The sequence below is a fragment of the Mytilus galloprovincialis genome, chromosome 1 (genome assembly GCF_965363235.1).
Source record: "Mytilus galloprovincialis chromosome 1, xbMytGall1.hap1.1, whole genome shotgun sequence".
Lineage (NCBI taxonomy): Eukaryota > Metazoa > Mollusca > Bivalvia > Mytilida > Mytilidae > Mytilus > Mytilus galloprovincialis.
The window spans coordinates 54,843,474-54,867,408 of record NC_134838.1 but is presented as its reverse complement, the minus strand read 5'-3'; the positions used below and the strand labels follow the sequence as shown (position 1 = coordinate 54,867,408).

Genomic DNA, 23,935 nt, shown 5'->3' with positions numbered 1-23,935 from the left:
ACTGGTTGAATACGGGTTCGTTAAAGAGAAAAAAAAAGATGAAAAAGGTAACTCGTGAGTATAAGCACCCCCTTTAAGTATAGCAACTGCCTCTACTGCAGAGCAGCATAAGCGAATTAATTTATTTTCCCCATTTTTGGATCACGTCATTAATGAAATGCAACGCCGGTTTCCTGATGAGGTAAAAAATCAAATGTTAGGATATTACCTTATTCCAAAAAATGTAGGCAAGTTAACCGGAATTAATTGAACACCTTTTCCAAGCATTTCCGTACGTCGACTCGTAACTAACATGGAAGAGTTGACATGTGAACTTGAAAGGTGGGTAAGAAAGACAGTAGCAATGTAGACTTATACCCAAATGTTTTCAGAATATTACAAGTACTTTAAACTCTGCCTGTCACATCAGTCTGTTGTGAGATATCGTTTTCAAGTTGAATGCGTTTGAAAACCTGGGGAAAATGGGTGGTGACAGGCTTTGTGGGCTTGCCATGCTCTATATGCATATAGGAATGATATAGTTGACAAAGAACGTGTGTTGAAGCTTTTCGATAGTACAGGTAACAGGAGAATCGGAAAGTTTTGGTTGACCAATAGAGATTAACTTTAATATTGAAACTTGTTTTGTGACTAAGCTTACTAGGCTAGCTAATAAAAAAAACCATTTCTGTTTTATTGTTTTTTTTTTGTTTGTTTTTTTTTTTATAAATACATTTGACCTCTCCCATATAAATGCTGAAATATGCTTCTCCTGTTTCAGGCTCCCGAACACCCCTACAAAAATAAAATTTGTTTTGTGACTAAGCTTACTAGGCTAGCTAATAAAAAAACGCATTTCTGTTATATTGTTTTGTGTTTTTTTTAAATTATAAATACATTGACCTCTCCCATAGAAATGCTGAAATATGCTCCTCCTGTTTCAAGCTCCCGAACACCCCTAAACAAATTTGCCTCAGTTGATTTGGACATGCGCTACGGCCTTGCAATTTCGAATATATTATGCGTATTCAGCACAATTAACTCAACTGAACTACCCCAAATAATCTTGTATAAATAATTCATATATAAATACCTATAAGGGGTGGGGTACTATTTGGAATTATTAATTGTATGAAACACGTAAATCTTTTGTTATACACAAATTATATGATTTGTTATACTCAAAATATTTTATTTTGCTGGAATTTTGATACACGTGACCGGTCATAAACCATCGTAAAAAGGTCTGTTTGACTGGTATACTGTTTTCGTTGCCATATCCGTATACAAACAGTATAGTATATTATTATGTTTACTTCCGGATTTAATTTTAACCTCGTGGGTGTTTATGAAGTCCCAAAATAACACAGGTAAAGAGAATTTGTTCCTTTTAGCGTGTTATGTATCGGTAAGAATGATTTGGCATCATATTGTATCAAGAACATATCATATGAATTGACTTGACTATTGAGGTGGAGTCGGCAAAAGCAGTCACATTTAATTTTAAGTTTATTACTCAGAATTACCGGATACTGAAATGTTAATGTAGATCCATGTAATTAGTAATTACATCATTTAACATGCTTTTAAAAGGAGTCCTTCATATAGATTTAGTGTAGTGTCAAATATTTACTATAAAGGTTAAAGTAAAATTGGTCTTATTTAAAATAAAATAAAAAAAACCAAGCTTGAATATTTGATATGACAATTTACATGTAGCTTCACCTTGAACATCAACTGATCTAGTGATTTCCTTGTATAGACCATGACCGACATTTAAGGGTTTTCAGAAACAAAAGATAACAGGTTAATTATCAATTTATGTTTGTTTGCAATGGCCTCGATATCTTTTTTTTTATCCCTTTTAGATTCATATGTGTTTGAACTAAGTGTTTGTTTCAAAAAGGAACACAAGGTCACTGAAATGACATTAACAATTTTCTTAAGTTTGTCAGAATTTACCCTTAAACACCTAAAAATGGGAATATGTGAGCTAAGTTGTGAAGTGCTACTTCATAAATGGGATGTCTGGCTAAGTTGTGAAAGTGCTTTGCCTTTGGGCTAGTAAGATTGTGCATTTGTCTGAATGTGAAACAATTCATACAAAAACAACAACAGCCTGATTTCTAATCAAACAAATTTTAGAAATTAAATATTTTGAGGTTAATGGGGTTGGTTCGAATTCATATTATATGATTATGATGATAGAACATGAACTTTTTACCCGTTTTATTTGAGCATGAAGAAACAGGTTTACTGATACTCATTCAGAAATTGTTGCGAGGTTTTTATCATGCATCAAATATCAGGCACATATATCTACATGTATTTACACCAGCTTTTCCTGAAAATGCAATATTTTATCTTGCATTTTTTTTCCATGTTGTCCATTTTTCAAAATTTGCAATAATGCACACAAAAATTTCTGAATTAACTTACAGTAATTCATTATGCTTTATAAATGATTTAACTGCAAAAGTGAACATATATTTTAACATTTTATATGTACATTGTAAATGTCTGTTCAACTTGTATGTTCAGTTTATGTGCAATGATTGATAACAATACATTTGTACAAATCTGGATTAATCAACAGATTTGTATTTAAATGAAAAAATATTGTTATTGTTTTTTTAAATTTAAAGAGTAAGCTTATAAAAGGACAATATTAACAGAAATAATTCATCCTGTTTATAAACATGATAAATATCTTATAATACTTACAAAATAATACAATAACAGGATTTAAGAGAACTGTAGGACACCTTAACAAACTATACTTATCATCAACTACCTACCTGTCAAAGGAAGAAAAAAAGACAAGCAGATTAGAACAACATACATGTAGGGAAAGATAGCCAGACTTGTTATGTTTAGGCACAACAAGTATTGATTCAGGTAGTTTAGAACTTTGTTAAATTTACTTTTCAGTAAGAAAACGTAGTTTAAACTTCATCGTTTCTTTCTTGAGAACATAACATGTAGAAAGTGTTTCTGTTTCTCTAATTGAATAGTTTTTGTTTTACATGATTAAGGACTTTTCTGAATTGACTAAATTTTTCAGTGTATGTTTCTTGGATGTTAACTTTTTAAAAGTGAACTGTTTATCTTTATTAAGACTAAGTTTATTTTAATTTGTTTGTGTTTTATGGTATGACTATATGTTACATTTCTGTTTCTCATTGACATTTACAAAATGTATCCCATACATGTATATAATCTTGATAATTCAGGATGAGTATCTGAGAATCCTTGAAAATTATCAGTCTAGATCATTTGAGGACAAAAATTTGAAATGACTGACATGTTGTATTAACCTTGTCAGTCCATATGTCTGACAAAGTGGTGGTATTTTTCATTGAATTAAAGACATGAAAGAATTCAAGATTGACAGATTTTTATACGCCCGTCAAAATTTTGACAGGATGTATTATGGTATACAAATGTCCGGTGTTCGTCCGTCCGTCTGTCCGGCGTAAACATGTCGCACCATAACTTGAGAACGACTTATCCAAATTTCATGAAACTTAATATAGTTGTTTCTTATGATGGTCAAATGATCTGTATACTTTTTGGTGAAAATAAGATTTAAACTTTTTGAGTTACGGCACTTTGTAACTAAAACAGGGGTGTGTTTTTTTTCACATGTCGCGCCGTATCTCAAAAACGTTTCTTGATTATTGCTTAAAACTTTACACACTTTTTTGTTATATTAATCTAAAGATCTGTATACTTTTTGGTGATGATTCAAAATTTCATTTTTGAGTTATTGAGTATTTTGTAAAAAAGGGGGAGGGGTTTTTTACATGTCGTGCCGTATCTCAAAAACGATTTATGATTATTGCTTAAAACTTTACACACTTCTTTGTTATATTAATCTTAAGATCTGTATACTTTTTGGTGATGACCCAAAATTTTATTTTTGAGTTATTGAGTATTTTGTAAAAAAGGGGAGGGTTTTTTTGTCGAGCCTGCAACTTTTGTTGCAGAAAGCTCGACATAGGGATAGTGATCCGGCGGCGGCGGCGGCGGCGGTGTTAGCTAACTTCTTAAAAGCTTTATATTTTAGAAGGTGGAAGACCTGGATGCTTCATACTTTGTATATAGATGCCTCATGTTACGAAGTTTCCGTCAGTCACATGTCCAATGTCCTTGACCTCATTTTCATGGTTCAGTGACCACTTGAAAAAAAAGTTCAGATTTTTTGTAATGTTGAATTCTCTCTTATTATAAGTAATAGGATAACTATATTTGATATGTGCGTACCTTGCAAGGTCCTCATGTCTGTCAGACAGTTTTCACTTGACCTCGACCTCATTTCATGGATCAGTGAACAAGGTTAAGTTTTGGTGGTCAAGTCCGTATCTCAGATACTATAAGCAATAGGGCTTGTATATTCGGTGTATGGAATGATTGTAAGGTGTACATGTCTAGCGGGCAGATGTCATGTGACCTTGACCTCATTTTCATGGTTCAGTGGTTATAGTTAAATTTTTGTGTTTTGGTCTGTTTTTTTCATACTATATGCAATAGGTCTGCTATATTTGTTGTATGGAATGATTGTAAGGTGTACATGTCTAGCGGGCAGATGTCATGTGACCTTGACCTCATTTTCATGGTTCAGTGGTAAAAGTTAAGTTTTTGAGTTTTGGTCTATTTATCTAATACTATATGCCATAGGTCAACTATATTTGGTGTGTGGAAATATTTTATGATCTTTATGTCAGTAGCGCAGGTTTCTTTTGACCATGACCTCATTTTCACGGTTCATTGCACAGTGTTAATTTTTTGTGTTTTGGTCTATTTTTCTTAAACTATAAGTAATAGGTCAACTATATATATTGTATAGAAGCATTGTTAGCTGTACATGTCTGCCTGGCATGGTTCATCTGACCTTAACCTCATTTTCATGGTTCATTGGTCTTTGTTTAGTTATATTGGTTAATGTTAAGTTTATGAGACAGTTGTAATAAAGCTTTATACTTAGGGCTATCAACATAATATCAATGATTAGTAAAGAAGGCGAGACATTTCAGCGTGTGCACTCTTGTTTACATGTCGCGCCGTATCTTAAAAACAATTTATGATTATTGCTTGAAACTGTACACACTTCTTTGTTATACTAATTTAAAGATCTGTATACTTTTTGGTTTGATTCAAAATTTTATTTTAGTGATACTTGTAAAAAAAAAAACAGGGGGGGGGGGGGGGGGGGTTGTTTCACATGTCCCGCCATGTCTCAAAAACAATAAATGGTTATTGCTTAAAACTTCCTCAGAAACTATTTATGATTATTGCATAAAACTTCCACACAAGACGTTGGGCGTATCATGCGCTCATGGCGCAGCTGTTTATTAAACAGTCAGTCCAAAAAAAAGAGGGACGAAAGATACCAAAGGGACAGTCAAACTCATAAATCTAAAACAAACTGACAACGCCATGGCTAAAAATAAAAAAGACAAACAGAAAAACAATAGTACACACAACACAACATAGAAAACTAAAGAATAAACAATGTTCCAAACCACATTTTAATATCAAATAAATTGATTCCTATTTCAGAGAAGTTTTGAAAGATGCTTACATGAAAAGCAAATTATTGGTATAATCATTAATACAACTTAGAAAATGGATCAGAACAATTGGCCTAAAGATGTAGGAATAGTGGCCATAGAAGTGTATTTCCCTTCACAATATGTTGACCAGTCGGAACTGGAGACTTTTGATGGTGTATCAACAGGAAAATATACAATTGGGCTAGGACAGTCCAAGATGGGGTTCTGTTCAGACAGGGAAGATATTAACTCACTCTGTCTTACAGTTGTTCAGACCTTAATTGAAAAGAACAATATTTCCTACAATGACATTGGACGTCTGGAGGTTGGTACCGAGACCATTATTGATAAATCTAAAAGTGTTAAAACAGTATTAATGCAGTTGTTTGAAACGAGTGGGAATCATGACATTGAAGGCATAGATACAACAAATGCTTGTTTTGGAGGAACTTCAGCTCTTTTTAATGCAATCAACTGGATAGAATCCAGTTCATGGGATGGTAAATATAATATGAAAACTAATAGTGGCTTAACTCTTATAAATTGTTTAAATGTAAATGTTTTAAAATTGTTTTAAGAGGATAATGTCAATTTCAAAGCATTTACGTGTACATGTACATGTATATGAGAAGTAAATGTAGCAAGATAATGCCAGCTGAAATAAGATATATTTAATCTGACTTCATGGACTTGCAAGTTTTGAATATTAGGGATTCTCCCCATCTTTTGTAGTTTATTCAAAATTCTGTCTTAATGGCAATTTTTGTTATCTTATCGAAAGCAGACTGTTCAACTGGTCAGAAATTTTGACAAATTGCTTAAGAAAGAACCCTTGTCAAATCCACAATAAAGACCAGATAGGAAACCATCTGGCTGACTAGTATGATCCCCAATCATTAGGCTTTTAAACATCATATTTTGTACAAATGAAAATCTGATTACGAATTCAATATAAAATTTTAAATGTAATTATTTACCAAATATAATGAGAGAAAAGATAAGCTTTAAATTTTTGGTTCAGTATGCTTTAATGTCCTTAAACTGAAACAGGTTAGAGCAGCTGCAGTATTGCCAATACCCTTTATGGATGAATAAGTTTGTTGTATTACAACACATACATGTATTCACTAATTACAATTGCCTCTTTTTGGCAGTGGTTCAGTTATATAGGATATTGACCTTTATATAAACCTGATACATTTGTGTCAAATTAAAAGAACTTTAAATTATATAAACATGTATTTGTTTATGAAAATAAACTTGATAAATATATTAGATAGATATTATGATAGAATGTTATTAAAATTCTACAATTTGATGTTTTGAGTTACACATTTATAACATAGTATTAAGACTAATATATCATCAACCATACACACAGCTTGGAAAGACAAAGATTAACTGCAACACAAGATCCAATCATCAAAAAAAGAAGTTTCAATGGTGTTTTATTATTATGTTTTCAATTCATGCTTATTGATTGCTTATAAATATAAGATATGCCCTGTAAAATTGTCACCATTTATCATATCATTGAACAGATGGAAATTGGATTGAAAAAATATTTTTTCTATTTTCATATTTAAGCGCATTGGAATTCTTTATTACTTTGATTTGATTTCTCCCTAATACACAGAATATTCTGTACTATTCATGCTATTTATTATTACATGTATTGTCTGTCAGACTTTTCAATGTAAAATTATATAAGGTTCTAATTACATGTACTCACCATAGAAATGTTAGAAAAAAATGTTTTTTGAAGCCATGTTATATTATATTTACAACTAATGATTATTGAAATTTCATCAAGTTATTGAAAAGAAGTCAAAATTAAATATTTGCTATAAACCTACGGTAGTATTATTCTCACGCTTAAGATTATTATTATTTCAGGTCGTTATGCCATGGTTGTAGCAGGAGATATTGCAGTTTATGCCACAGGAAATGCTAGATGCACAGGTGGCGCTGGTGCAGTAGCTATGCTTTTAGGACCAAATGCTCCTCTGGTGTTTCATAGAGGTATTATTTTTCTCATCATGGCAAACAAAAAATGTTACATGTAGTATGAATAGAGCCTTAGAGGTTACATATTAAATACAGAAAGAATTATATTTGCCAAGTCATCTTAAAAGGTGTTGTAGCTTGTATTGATAAAATAAATTTTGTATGCACATGTGTCCTAGCTAGCCCAAAACAAAGGGACACAATAGTCCTCTGCCCTTTCTGTTCACCCCCTACTCTATCTAGGAGCAGAAAATAATTTCAAAATTGAAAAAAAATCATCTAACCACTTGAAAAACTATTTACAGCCTTTACATATGTACTATTAATCCATTAAAAGTAAATTCAATTATTTTATTCTTTTAATTTTTTGTCTACAAAACATGATCAAGTTGTTCAAATTCTAACACAAACTTGTGCTGAAGTACCCTTCATCTTAAAACTTTGCACACTTGTCCATTTAGCCTTAGCTAGAACACTGATTCCCTTATCTTGAGTATGAAGGCACAACCTCGGCAAGTCTCTCAGTAAATTTGCATCGATTTAAAATAAAACATTACATAGAGGTAGTATACCATAGGGAGATGTATTTTAACCAACATAATTCCAGGTTGACATCATGAAGGGGAGATAATTAATATTAATATATGAAATGAAGTTTAGTTTAATTATAAACATATTTATTTATAGTGGATTGGGAAACAAGTTATTGCAACTTATATTAATCCCTTTCCACTTTACTGGTGCGACTGCTGCCTTGTAGCGGCATTTAATAGCCTGCTCTTTTCCAAATTCTACAAGGGTGTCTTTAACGTGCAAGAGATATGGCCCTCGTAACATGGGTCAGCCTTTTATCATCCCCTTCCAACGGACTATCATCGTTTCCTCAAGACCATACTCGCAAATGGTGGCAAGGGAGAGCCAAAAATTCAGTCCCTGAAATGAAGTTTGTTTGTGGACTATCATTTCCTAAGATGTATATCTGCATTTTAAGTTTAATCAGTTCTAATTCCTAATTTATTTTTTTCAGGAGTAAGAAGTATATACATGCAGCATGCCTATGATTTCTACAAACCAGACCTTTCATCAGAATATCCTGTTGTGGATGGGAAGTTATCTGTTCAATGTTATGTTAATGCTTTAGACAAATGTTACCATATGTATAAGTCAAAAGCAAAGAAAATGGGCATTAGTGGTAAGTACTATGAATTGAAGTATGAATATATAGGGTACATTTCACTAAGACAAAATTACATCAACAATAGAGAAAGTTATGGTTATATATGTCACCATATGAATTACTGTGGATTCATTATTATTCGTTGGATACCAATTTTCGTGGGTTTCATGGGTACAAGTGAACCACAAATTTAAATGTTCAACGAATTACATATTTTCTATGGCTTTGTGTGCACAGATTGACAAAACCACAAAATCAAATATCCACGAATATGCAAGTTTTCCTCAATCCACGAAAATTGATACCCACGAAAATAAATGAATCCACAGTATTTATCAGGAATGATAATATCCCTTTTTTTCCAAATAAATACTTGTTATTCATTTGGAAAATTGAGCTTCAAGATTTTGAGAGGTATTCTGTGATCTCAAGACACATTTATTTCCTTGGGAAAATTTTGTGTGATTTTTTCTGAAGAACTAACAGAAGTTCTATTAACTTTTTATGATCCTACATTGATAAAACTGTCCATATGCAATATCTAAAGAAAATTCAAATGTTTCCTTTTATTGCAATTATTCATTCTATCAGTATTTTTTATTTATTCTTGGATAAAGATATAAAACCGTTAGAATTTGGTTTCAGACTGATACATGTTATATAATTTTAGGTCCAGGTTTGCACATCTTATATCTTCCCTCATTGATTAAAGCCTATGTAATCAAATGCACATGATCCACATCCAAGTTGAAATTGCATTATTCTATAAAAATGTGAGCATTTATTTTTGCAAAAATTTACACCTAACAGTAACTCTTTTTTTGAAGTTGGATTCTTCTAATAAAACATTAAAGAAATTTTGAGCTTTTGTAATTGCGATGCCTCTCTTTCACATTTTAGCATTTAATTACAAACATCATTTCAGTTTCTGAATTTATTTAATTTGAATGAATAGAAAATGAAAATAGAATCAACTTCTATGTCATTCGGCATCTGTCTCATTGGCAATCATGCCACATCTTTTTATTTTTATATGCAGTGGATTCATTTATTTTTGTGGGTATCAATATTCCTGGGTTAATGAAATAATTTTCATGGACATTTAATTTCCTGGTTTTGCTCAAGTCTGCATACAACCTTATGGAAAATTTGTAATTTGTTGAACTTTTAAATTCTTGGTTCACCTGTACCCATTAATTTCATCAAAATTTGTATCCAACAAATAATAACAAATCCGCAGTGAAGGGTAGATTTTTTTGTCAAAACATATTAAATCAAGTTTAGAAATTTTGTGTGTAAAACTCTAGAGAGTGATGGTGTGATTTGCTCCTAATTGAATGTTATATTATGTCCTTTGAAAAGTCTCAGTGAGTTGTACTATTGGATGTCTGAAGCTGAGAATTTGTCTCCATCACAATTCTACAATTTGTCCTCATTTGATATGAAATATAAAAAAAAAGTTTTTGTATTTTCTATTTCAGACAATAAAAGATTAGTGGATTCAATTGATAGTTTTATATTTCATTCTCCATACTGTAAACTTGTGCAGAAATCCTTTGCTAGACTGATGTTAAATGACTTTTGGGATGACCCTGATCCAGATTTTGCAAACAGATATCGTGGTCTTGAAAAATACAGGTAATTATATTTATCACAATAGCTAGTTTGTGTAGTTTTGCTAACTACCTAATGAAACAATAACAAACTATATATATATTATTTATAAACATCATAAAAGGCTGCAAAACAACTCTTATAAATCTGTGGTTCCAATTTGTTGCACCTGCCACTAGTCCAGATAATCATGCTGTCTGCTGTGGGTATTTTTTGATTTTGACTTTTTTTGATCCCACATTGACGGAAGGCGTCCCAGAAAAAAATTAAAATAGCCTTGCCAGACGTCATAATTATTTGGACTACACCTGCCACTAGACTTAGAGGGCATTAAGCTTTACTTTTTTCAGTCCATCTAGGAATTGTTTTTTATTTTCTACCATAGTTTGCCTCAACCTCTGAAACTTAATGGGATAAGAAATAGTAAATGACCGTTTTTTTCAGGGAATGACTAATATTTTTTTCTGTCTATGTGTAATACCACATTGATATTCCCCTATTAGTCTTTGTTAAATTTGCACTTTTAAAAAAATATTGTGTAGAATTAATCTTGTTTCAAATAAAGAAATACTTGACAATTTGACATGCGTAAAGTTTATCCTGTCCAGTACTATAGACAACATTTCACATAACATTTCATTGCATACATGTATAAGAAAAATTACCATCACTGGAAATTAACTAAACAAATTTTACCCCTTTTTTCCTGTGTGCAAGCTTTAGTAATCGTGTAACCTAAGTTTCAAAAATATTCTAAAGAAACACCAAAAAATAAATAATGGAAAACCCAAGATATATGTTTACGACTCAGATTTTTATGCCCCACCTACGATAGTAGAGGGGCATTATGTTTCTGGTCTGTGTGTCCGTCCGTCCTTCCATCTGTCCGTCCGTTCGTTCAGGTTAAAGTTTTTGGTCAAGGTAATTTTTGATGAAGTTGAAGTCCAATCAACTTCAAACTTAGTACACATGTTCCCTATGATATGATCTTTCTAATTTAATTGCGAAATTAGACTTTTGACCCCAATTTCACGGTCCACTGAACATAGAAAATAATAGTGCAAGTTTCAGGTTAAAGTTTTTGGTCAAGGTAGTTTTTGATGAAGTTGAAGTCCAATCAACTTCAAACTAAGTACACATGTTCCCTATGATATGATCTTTCTAATTTAATTGCCAAATTAGAGTTTTGACCCCAATTTCACGGTCTACTGAACATATAAAATGATAATGCGAGTGGGCATCCATGTACTATGGACACATTCTTGTTTTATACTGCTATGAAATGTAGGATTAGTTTCCCTACAATTGTCAAATTCAAAGGTATATTATTTTTCGTTAGCAACCGAATGTGACATATTATGATTTGGGGGTATTTGATACACTATTTTTTGTATGAAAAAGAAACAATAAGGAACTAACTGTAACACAACATAACCCCATGGTGAAGTCCTGGCATTTTAAATTATTACTTAAAGAATTGGGTATGCTAAATTGCTTATAATTTAAATCAAATTGTACAGTTAGATCTGTTTTAGGGTAAGGATTTCTCCTATGTAAGTATGAGGTAACATCTCTTTATTAATTTGAAATGCTTGTACAGCTTTTTGCAGGTGTCTTGTATGTTTTACCTTTGTCAGCATTTGTAATGCTATTGATAACAGTTTTGGCATAAATGTATGTCTATGGGGTGCACATTGCAATGTGTTATTTTTTCTAAGATACCAGGAAATATGAATTTGTGTCTGTGTGGTAGAAGCTTCACAAAGTGTTTTATAGGAAAGAAAAATGTAAAAAAAACCAAATCCTGCAGAAGGTTATATTTATAATGAAATATGTATTTACACAGATGGATAATCCTCATTGCATGACTTTTCCCTGCTTACAATGTATATTCTAAATATATGTAGTGTTTATTTTCCAACTCACGTTGTAAAATGCAAAAAATTATCACATTGTGAGTACTGTGAAAACAGGATACGTTATATTTATATTCTTTCAGCTGCTGCAAACTTGAATGCCCATTCATTTTGACATGCAATCAGTGGAATCTTTAATTTGTATTAATGAGAGTGAACTATCCTTCATATGAAAAAAAGGACACAATTTACAAAAAGTTATGTGTGTATAAGAGTAACGGATAAAATTAGAAGATACAAAATTCATGAAAATTATTATTTCTTTTCACAGAGATGTTACCCCAGAAAACTCTATATTTAATAAAGACTTGGAGAAAGATTTTATGTCATCTAGCAAAGACTTGTTTGAGAAGAAAACAAAACCATCCTTATTGCTGGCAAACCAAGTAGGAAACATGTACACACCCTCAGTGTATGGAGGACTGGTATCCTATATTTTAAGGTATTGAGTTTTTCTATGTATTTATATACTAGTATTACAAATGTAGTACATTCCTTTTAAAGGCGAACAATAAGAAGAAGTATCTATACTATTAAACGAGGAGACCTCATTTTGTGTGTCGCTTCTCTTCTTTCCACAATATATTAATCATCATGCCTCTGTGTCCTATTGGTACAGTGCATATTCACATTTGTCATCCATTCATATGATTATTCAGATTGAGTTATTTTGGGAGAAAACGAGAAAAGAGGCATCGGGATATTGTTTCCATCATTGGACAAAATTTAAAGTCATATTAGACTTCCAGTTTGCGTTTTTTCTGTATACTTGGATCCGGGGGGGGGGGGTTTACTTCCTATTTTTAGAGGTATGAGTGTGCCGCAAAACAGGCTTTTTTTCATTTGATGCTGATTAAAACAGGGTCCCTTTTTCATGTCTGCTGGTTAGAACAGGGTCACTTTTTCATGCCCTGCTGGTTATAAACGTTTTTTTTTAAACAAGGTATATGTCTAGAACAGGATCACTTATTTAACTGTTAAGATAAAGTCTAAAACCCCGGGTCTAGAACAGCATCTATTTTATATGGTCTAGAACATGGTATACATTTTCTGAGCGTGTCTAGAACAGGGTATGTTTATTAAATAGAGAGGGACTGTATAATATATCAATGAGTGCTGTGGATCGATTAGTAAACTAATAATTAAACGTAAGAAGTAAATACACTTTATTTATAGTAATGAATGTTCATAATATACAAATAAGCGCTAAAATTATTCATGTGTAATTAGAATTAATAGAAAAAAATGTGAATTTTGGGGGAAAAAAAGGAGGAGCCGGGCTAGAAAAACAATTGTCCTGTCCCAAAGTACCTATGACTTTTGATACGTTTTCTGAAACTCTCAAGTCATTAAATCTTTTACAAAAATTCATTGATTACAAAAAAGAAGATGTGGTATGATTGCCATTGAGACATTTTTCCACAATAGACCAAATTGATACAGGAATTAACAACTATAGGTCACTGTACGGCCTTCAACAACGAGCAAAGCCCATACTGCATAGTCAGCTAAAAAACATCGCGAAATGACAATGTAAAACAATTCAAACGAGAAAAATAGCGGCCTTATTTTTGTACAAAAAAATTAACGAAAAACAAATATGTAACACATAAACAAACAACAACCACTGAATTATAGGCTCCTTGGAAATAAAGGAGGAGAGATAAAAAAAAAACAACATTTTCCTGTCCCCAGTACCTATGACTTGAAATTCTCCAGTCATTAAATCTTTTACAAAATTCTTCCTACAACACTTTACATAGTATCAACCAAGCTTTGAATGCCTGCGATTTTGCGGGTGTGTTCTAGTATTCCTTTAAACCAACAAATCTTTTCCTTTAAAAATTGATTCATTCATTTGGCACATTCCCCATTTCCATTCTCAATTTTATACATTATCCCTTGGTAAAATAAACTTTAGAAAATTCAGAATTTTAGTTTAGATATACAGAAAATAATCTCTTATGTTATTTTAAAAGAGAAGTGAAAGAGACATTCACACTCTTAAGTCGAAAATAAAGTGACAACGCCAAGGCTTAAAAAAAAAAACGACAGACAAACAACAGAAAACAGAACAAAACATAGAAAGCTACAGTTTGATACCAGTCTACATGGAAATGAAATAAATGTGATAGAATAACTTCATAATCATAACGTGTAGTTGTTTTTTTTTATGCCCAACCTACGATAGTAGAGGGGCATTATGTTTTCTGGTCTGTGCGTCTGTTCATCTGTTCGTCTGTTCATACGTCTGTCATGCTTCAGGTAAAAGTTTTTGGTCAAGGTAGCTTTTGATGTAGTTGAAGTCCAATCAACTTGAAACTTAGTACACATGTTCCCTATGATATGGTCTTTCTAATTTTAATGCCAAGTTAGAGTTTTTACTCCAATTCCACAGTCCATTGAACATAGAAAATGATAGTGCAAGTTTCAGGTTAAAGTTTTTGGTCAAGATAGTTTTGGATGAAGTTGAAGTCCAATCAACTTTAAACTTAGTACACATGTTCCCTATGATATGGTCTTTCTAATTTTAATGCCAAAAGCCAAATTAGAGTTTTTATCCCAATTTCACAGTCCATTGAACATAGAAAATGATAAAGAGAGAGCATCTACTATATACTATGGACGCATTCTTGTTTTCTGATAGTTTTTAGAGTTATTTTCCTTTTGTACTTCACAAGATAAACAACTTGAATAGATTATTGTCTCATATATTCCTTTTATTGCAGTCATACAACAGAAGAATTACAAGGAAAGAAGATTGTTTTATTTTCATACGGATCGGGTCTAGCATCAGCCATGTTTTCTCTTCATTTTACAAAGGAGGACAAAATGATATCTGCTTTACAACAATTAAAAGACAATGTTTCTCATGTAAAATCCTATCTGGAAAAAAGAACAAAATGTTTACCAGAAACCTTTTCACAGATGATGAAATTGCGAGAAGAAACTCATAATTCAGGTAAAAAAGCAATAAAATCTTTGATTTAAATTATCATCATTTATACTGTGTACCTATCTGTCAAGCATGTTGTCTTGAAAGTGAGACATAGGGATCCAAAATTCAGTTACCACCGTCATTGTTAGGTTTAGTCTGTAGTTAAAGTTTTTTAAGACAATCAATAAATTTGTCAAACCTCAATGGAATTTTATAAAATTAATAAGACAGAAATCCTTGTAAAGAAAAGTGCAGCATAGAGAGCAATCTTTTGATAATTTTTTTTAATTTTCATACTTTACTGATAGATAGACTTAGATAGAATTACATTTATTTTATATAAACACATACACTTTTATGGAACTCTAAGTGGTAATGTCTGAAGCAAAATTCCTAAGTTTTTCAGACATCTAAAACTTAGTCAAACCTTGTCATTTTGTTTAGTTTGTTTTGTTACCTATTCTGATTGGATGCAGACCTCTTTTAAACTGAGTTTTACTGTGCATATACTGTGTCTTTGTTTATTCTACATTGGGTATTGGTATAGGAGAAGGGTTGATATTACACTGGGAGCGAAGCTTTATTATGACAATATTGTAATTTTATTAAATTTTCCTTTGAATATTCTGACTGATAATTTCCTTTCTCAGAACAGTAGGGTGATATGAAAAATTATTGCTACAAACTAATGAAATTAACAACGTCTTCATAAGTTAAATACTGTGAAAGAACATTAATTCGTTGGTACCAATTTTTATGGTCTCAGCAATATTTACATGTAAGTGGGTTTTTAAATTCACGGATTTTAGTTTTCTAATAAATAATTGAAAAATTAAAGCCTTTAGAAACAAAGGTTACAAATAGTCTGGATTGAAGGAAATTGCAAAGTAAACATTGACCTGTGTAAATCTTAGTGATAACACTAATTAACCCATGATAAAGTGATCAATAGTTTAAAAGCGCTTCGGACGCAAGAAATTATTAAGACGTGTTGTTTTCAATTTTTTAAAAACCATCAAAGTGTTAATTAGGCTATAAACATGTCACCTAAAGAAAACAGTAACATAAACAAATGCTATAAACATATCTTGAATTGTCAAAAAATTCTTATCAAAATCAAGCCCAGCATAAAATTATTGTTTCCCATATGTACAAGAACTATGAGGATATAAAATGAACACTTTATCCAACCAGCATATCAATACCGGAAATCTGACTTTCATCGATCAAAAATATTTTATGAAAATTAAAAGATCAAAAGTTTTTCAGTTTAGGTTATTCAAGTTTAAATGGGTATAATTCTTCATGCGGTGGTATTTTTGTGACTGCTATTAAAGTATTCTCAGATTTGGCGTTATTCAATATATTCTCTAGATCATATCAGTAGTCAAACCTACCGATGGGGATCTTTCCATGTCTTGATTTGGACAATGGTTGTTTTATCTCGTTGGACACTTAAATTCGTGGATAAAGTCATCCACGAAAACCACGAAAATTCGTACCGCACGAATAAAAGTACTTTCACAGTTGCGATAAACAGATTATATTTGGTCACCTCAACTCAATTGCTAAATTCACTTTCATCATACCGACTCATGTGAGAAAATCAATCTTAAGATGATCAACTAAAATCTATAATTATCCAGAGCACAATTTTATAAATATCTTTTTTCATTTTTCAGTATTTCTTATATATTAACTTAGTTTTTTTGCCAGTGAATAATTAGTTTGTCTTCAGTTAAATATTAAGACATCAATAACTTTGTCTAAACTAAATAGTTTAAAATGATAGAATAAAAATAACTGTATGTTACTTTGACAATAAGTAAAATATTTGGGTAATTTTGGTATCAAATGAAAATTTAAGGTCTTGGAATCACTGTTAAATATTTCTTAATATGAATAATAAAAAATTAAATGAAATTAAAATATCAACATTAACACTTATATATTGGATACACCAGTAGACAGACAAGACAAAGGGTCCCTTAACCCTTAACACAATCTTTGTTTAAGATGAACTGTGATTGATAGGTGATTGCTTTACGCTGCATCAGCACAAAAAGGCTATATTAGACATGGCGAGATAAACTGTGAAAATTAATAGCAAATTTTCCTGAATTCATCTTTTTGTTTTTATCATCAATTAGTCAAAAAAAATCATAAAACTTCTTTTTTTGGCATAAAATGTTCCTCGGAGATGATCCACTTATATTTGAAAGAATATTAGGATCAAGTGCTTGAAAACACTTTACGCATATACACTTTTGAAGTAAACATTTAAATAGATTTATTTTACATATTAGTCATTGACTTTTATCATATTTAATTTTTCCTAAAGCCTTCAACAAGCCTAGCTTGTAACCTTTTATGAAGGTGGATATACACACCTATATTGACCTATCTAGTTGTCAGTAGATAAACAAAAGATGGTTTTCCCCAGCTGCCAACCATATCAAAATGTTTCAGAAAGTAAACACTTCACAAAAAGTACTATTAATTAATATTATACATTGAGCATATCAACAGATAGTGTCACTGATATTATTTTTGGAGAGTTGACCAAATGGTGACCTTTTCATTAAATAAAAGTATGAGAGGGGAAGGACCTTTATCGGAACTCCGAGATCGGGTGTTTTTAAGCTCGGGATTGACCCCAATTTCACGGTCCACTGAACATAGAAAATGATAGTGGGAGTGGGGCATCCGTGTACTATGGACACATTCTTGTTATAATGGATTTTAGGAATTCACACCAATATGATAGGACCCATTGCCTTTAGTAATATTCCTTCCCCTGGGTTTATTTCTATATAATACTTCAATGCTCATTTCCAGCTTCTCTAAAAAGATTAAAATATTGTTCAATGGTTTAGATATTATATGCCACTAAATCAACAAAGCCCACTTGTTCATTTTTAGCTCACCTCAAGTGAGCTTTTCTCATCACTTTGCGTCCATTGTTTATCAGGTTAAGATCTATCTGCCCTGAAATTTTCAGATGAATCAGACAACCTGTTGTTGGGTTGCTGCCCCTGAATTGGTAATTTTAAGGAAATTTTGCTGTTTTTGGTTATTATCTTGAATATTATAATAGATAGAGATGTACTGTAAACAGCAATAATGTGCAGCAAAGTAAGATCTACAAAAAAGTCAACATGACCAAAATGGTCAGTTGACATCTTAACAAGCTATTGCCCTTTATAGTAAATTTTTGTCAGTTTTTCGTAAATTTTTGTAATCTTTTACAAAAATCTTCTCTAAAACTACCAGGACAAATTTAACCAAACTTGTCCACAATCATCATTAGGGTATCTTATTTAAAAATGTGTCCGATGACCCGCCTGCGAACCAAGATGGCAGACATGGCTACAATGTATAAATAGTACACTTGGAAAATTGCAGTTTTTGGCTAAAATCTCAGAAACCAAAGCATTTAGAGAAAATCTGACGGGATAAATTTGATTGTTAGGTCAAGGTCTATTTGCCCTGAAATTTTCAGACCAATAAGGCAACCTGTTGTTGGGTTGCTGCCCCTGAATTGGTAATTTTAAGAAATATTGCAGCTTTTGGTTATCTTGAATATTATTATAGTTAGAGATAAACTGTAAAGAGCAATAATGTACAGCAAAGTAAGACCAACAAATAAGTCAACATGATCAAAATGGTCAATTGACCCCTTAAAGAGTTATTGCCCTTAATTGTCAATTTTTAGCTCACCTGGCCCAAAGGGCAAAGTGAGCTTTTCTCATCACTTGGCGTCCGTTGTCTGTCTTCGTCATCCGTCGTCGTTAACTTTTACAAAAATCTTCTCCTCTGAAACTACTCAGCCAAATTTAACTAAACTTGTCCACAATCATTATTGCAGCATTTAGTTCAAAATATGTGTCCGGTGACCCGACCAACCAACCAAGATGGCTGCCATGGCTAAAAATAGAACATAGGGGTAAAATGTAAATTTTGGCTTATAACTCTAAAAACCAAAGCATTTAAGAGCAAATCTGACACAGGTTAAATTATTTATCAAGTCAATATCTATCTGCCCTGAAATTTTCAAACGAAATGGACAAATGATTGTTGGGTTGCTGCACCCAATTGGTAATTTTTAAAGAAATTTTGCCGTTTTTGGTTATTATCTTGAATACTATTATAGATAGAGATAAACTGTAAACAGCAATAATGTTCAGCAAAGTAAGATCTAAAAATAAGTCAAATGACGAAAATGGTCAGTTGACCCCTTAAGGAGTAATTTCCCTTTATAGCCAATTTTTAACAATTTAACAAGTTTGGTAAATTTTTACAAAATATTTTCCTCTGTATCTAAAGTTTTTTAAAGATAGAGAAAATTGTAAGTAGCAAGAATGTTCACCAAAACACAATTTTGTCATGAATCCATCTGTGTCCTTTTTTTAATATGCACATAGACCAAGGTGAGCGACACAGGCTCTTTGGAGCCTCTAGTTTACAATTTTCATGAATTTTGTAAATTTTGTAAATTTTTACAAAACTTTTGAACTACTGGGATAGATTTATAGGTTCATTATAGTTAGAGATAATTGTAAGCAGCAAGAATGTTCAGTAAAGTTGTAAGCAGCAAGAATGTTCAGTAAAGTAAGATCTAGAAACACATTACCGTCACCAAAACACAATTTTGTCATGAATCCATCTGTGTCCTTCGTTTATGATGGGCATATAGACCAAGGTGAGCGACACAGGCTCTTTAGAGTCTCTTAGTTTTTAATAATATAGTGATATATTGCTTACAGCTCCCTACACACCAATTCAGTCTACAGACCATTTGTTCCCTGGTACCTGGTACTTGACAGAAATAGACAGTAAACATAGGAGAACCTACCAACGTAAACAAACAGTTCCTAATGGTAACATTTGCGAGGAAGAAACACAAGTAAGTACATACATAACTTGTTCTTTTTTTCACAGCAGTGGGTTTTGACCTGATATGTTAGTTTTTAATATGTCATCAAAGTTTTAATTGGTTGAGAAAAGGGGATACAGAGTGGATATGTATGTGACAACATTCAAAAGATAAACCTACTCATCTTGAAAATAACTGAAAGTTTTGCTGGAACGAACCACAAAATTCACATCTTCTAATACTAATAGATTGACTAATTTGTACTCATTAATCTTCAAAAAATAAATGCATCTAAGGGAAATCCCAGAATTCACATAAAGCTTAACAACCAACAGGAAAAGAAAAATTCTAATGCAATTATTTTGTATCAATGGTTCTGATTGGATGACAGTTAGCGTCAAATTATCTATCTCCTTGTCTGTAACTAAGGTAGCCGACATTTTGAATTGATGAATGTATTAAAATTTAATTTTTACAATAATAAGCTATAAAACTCACATGTTGCACCTAAAAATCCTCTTTTTATCAAATTTTATTACATTTTGAAGAGGCACAGAAGCCAGAAAACGCCCGGTGTTTATGTTTGACGCCGGAAGCATACCTATGACGTCATCTAGTGTTGGTACCAAAGAAGATAACATCTTTTCGCGGAATTTTCTTAAATGAAGATTTTACACTGAAATAATGATTGAAATTTAATTATGAACTTGTTTTGCATTAGAATAGAGATAACTGTATTGTATTTGAAACTTTTCGGACGTCCATCGGTAGTTTTACTGTCGCAAATACCCGTTTACCTGTCTCCACTACGCGTTGCCAGGTAAACTAAATTTGCGACAGTAAAACTACCGATGGACGTCCTTTAAGCTTCAAATACAATACAGTTATCTCTTTAATCATAGTGTTAGTATTTAAAGGTGGTATAAAATCTTAGATAATTCAAGCTTAAAGTTATGCACATGATTTCTAAATCTGACATAAGGTATCAAATATCATAAGTTTTTATACGACCTCAAAAATTTTTGGTATCACGTCGGCAGCGGCGTTGTCATCAGAAGACGGATGGTTTACAGATAATAACTTTAGTATTAGTAAATAGAAATAAATAAAATTTGAACACAAGGTTTATAACCACAAAAGTAAGCTTGGGATTGATTTTGGGGGTTATGGTCCCAAAGGTTTAGGAATAAGGGCCCAAAACAAACATTTATCTAGTTTCAGGACAATAAGTTGTGTATCAGTATTTCAATTGCTTTGAAATTGTAGCACAATTTTAAATACCATAAGTAGAAGGTTGGGATTTATTTGAAGGGTTATGGGGCAAACAGTCTAGGAATAAAGGGCCACCAAAAAAGGGCCAAAAACAAGCATTTTTGTAGTTTCAAGACAAATACTTGTGTAAAAGTGTATGAATCTTTCTGAAATTATACCACACGATTCCATCATACTAAGGGATGGTTAGGATTGACTAAAGGGGGTTATGGCTTAACCTAAACCATTTATGAATTAAGGGCAAAAAAGGGGAAAAGCAATTTTTTTTTCTGGTTAAATTGTTAAGACAATTTGAAAGCAATGTAAGGGAGGTAATCCAAAAGTATTGTTTGAACTACTTCTCTGTGTATTTGAAATTTACTAATATATATAACTTCAGCAGGGGCGGGTCAAGGTAAGGGCGTAATGGGCATACCCCCCCCCCCCCCCTCCCTCCCTTTTAAAATTTTTTTTAAAAAAACAAATATCGTAATCTGCTATTAAATATGCCAATTTATCATATGCATTAATTAAACACATACTCTGATTTCTTTTTATATTAATTCGGAATAGAGACATTTAACCCTATTATGATAAAATAATTGAAGATTACGCCATGAGAAATCCGTGTAAAAGGGTTCTAATGAATCCACTCAAGTCTAACCATTCATTGAAAATGAGAGTCCGGCGCCGCAGTGTCTCTGTGTTCATTCTAGGTTTTGCGTTAAGGTACATTTATACTAGTAACATGTATATTTTGTATATAGATATAGGAAGATGTGGTATGATGGCAATGAGACTAACTCTCCATCCAAGTAACAATTTATAAAAGTAAACCATTATAGGTCAAGGTACGGCATCATCCCAGAGCATTGACTCACACGGAACAGCAAGCTATGACTAGTGTTAAGCCATTTATAGCATTTATTCTTCCCATTCTGGATAGCCTTTGGTAGTATCATACTGTTTTAATATCCATTATTGAGTGACTAAGTGACATCATCGGACCTACATTTTGCCATTTAGTTCAAGTACCATATTTATTTATGTACCATATACCACATATCGAAACAAGACAGTGATATGATTTGATATGGTTGCTTTAATTTAGTCCTGTAGTACAATGACATCAATTTTTCATATTCAATCATGTATACCACATTAACACCTACAATATTTAGAACGAACAAACTTTATACTTCAGTGTTTGTTTGTCTTGTATCATGCGTGTCGTTCAAAGAAACCAGAACCTAATCTAAAATAGAGAGATATTTATCAGTCTGGTACTTCATAATTTGATGCTAAATTATTGAAATCCAGAAGCTTCTGAGCTTTCCTATGGACCCTCTACCAGGGCAACTGAATTACGCCTCCCGTTCATAAAATCCTGGCCTAGGAATATTGAAATGTTAATTAATGCCTTATACCCTAGAATTTGATTATATCATTTTAATATACCAAAGCCAATTAATGGAGATTATTCGGCATAAAAATTATGAAACCCTGACACTTTAACTATAAAATGTACATGCTCCAAGTCAGGAACCGTTACATTAGTGCATTTCACAATTAGTTTATGGTTTTTGGCCAAAAAAAGGTCCCAAAAAATTTTCGCCTTTCCCTGCTCGCAAAAGATTAAATCCTGGAAACGCCCCTGTTCCATTAACTTCAGTATAATAGACTCCAATGAAAAATTGCCAATAACTTAAGTATAAGTAAATATAAATCTTTGAAATTAAAAAAGTTTGAAACCACTAAAAGGAAGGTTTGGATTGATTTTGGGAGTTATGGTCTAGGGATAAGGGGTACAAAAGGGGACCAAATAAGCATTTTTCTAGTGCCCAGACAATAATTTGTGGAACAGTGTATAGAATTGCCTGAAAGTGTATCACAAGTTTCCACACCACAAAAGGATGGTTAGGATTGGAGTTGTGGAGTTATGACTAAATCTGGGGCAAAAAAGGGGGAAACAAGGGGTTCTTGGTTAATTGACAATTACTTTAGCTTTTTTTCTTTATGTTGGAACTCTTTGCTATTTGTTTGCTAGTTCTAGTATGAAATTTTTTAAATTGTTTCTAGAAACATCAAATACTGTGATTTAAATACATATAATAATTAAGAAATTATTATTGTCTTGAGATCATTAGCTGTAAATTTATTTTTAGAAATTACAATTAATTAATATTAATTTTAAAATTTATTAGACCACATTCATTCTGTGTCAGAAACCTATGCTGTGTCCACTATTTAATCACAATCCAAATTCAGAGCTATATCAAGCTTAAATGTAGTGTCCATACTTGCCCCAACTGTTCAGGGTTCGACCTTTGCGGTCGTATAAAGCTGCGCCCTGCAGAACATCTGGTTAAGTGAAAAGATACAAATTTTATTATTTTTGTTATGGAGCTTTACAATAAATTCATTAAAACTTAACTACTTACTTTGTTTTTGAAGGTAGCCAAAGGCATAAGATGACATAAAGATCCATGGAGTTTTAAAGGAATTCATGACCTGCTGTGATAACCAAAAATGAATTACAAACAAATTATAATAAAAAACCTATGCTTTATAGAGATTTAATTATTCTTTTCGGACATAGTCTGTCTCCTATACTGTCTATTT

The 23,935-nt window shown here is 32.1% G+C and overlaps 1 protein-coding gene across 1 annotated transcript; it reads left to right on the top strand.

The window, feature by feature from the left end:
- Nucleotides 1-1,293: 1,293 nt before the first annotated feature.
- On the top strand, nucleotides 1,294-23,882 carry LOC143078985 (hydroxymethylglutaryl-CoA synthase 1-like). The gene is made up of 9 exons (XM_076254077.1): nucleotides 1,294-1,349; nucleotides 5,542-6,034; nucleotides 7,431-7,556; nucleotides 8,569-8,733; nucleotides 10,200-10,356; nucleotides 12,520-12,690; nucleotides 14,978-15,210; nucleotides 19,953-20,092; nucleotides 23,768-23,882. The coding sequence occupies exons 2-9, from the start codon at nucleotides 5,608-5,610 to the stop codon at nucleotides 23,786-23,788; spliced, it is 1,440 nt and encodes a 479-aa protein (XP_076110192.1). The 5' UTR covers nucleotides 1,294-1,349; nucleotides 5,542-5,607; the 3' UTR covers nucleotides 23,789-23,882.
- The last annotated feature ends 53 nt before the right edge of the window (nucleotides 23,883-23,935 follow it).

Bases quoted from the DNA above. Each gene is read 5' to 3' on its own strand.
- LOC143078985 (XM_076254077.1), top strand. From the start codon at position 5,608: ATGGATCAGAACAATTGGCCTAAAGATGTAGGAATAGTGGCCATAGAA. The intron at 7,557-8,568 runs GTATTATTTTTC...TATTTTTTTCAG, and splicing joins TCCTCTGGTGTTTCATAGAG to GAGTAAGAAGTATATACATG. The intron at 10,357-12,519 runs GTAATTATATTT...TTCTTTTCACAG, and splicing joins CGTGGTCTTGAAAAATACAG to AGATGTTACCCCAGAAAACT.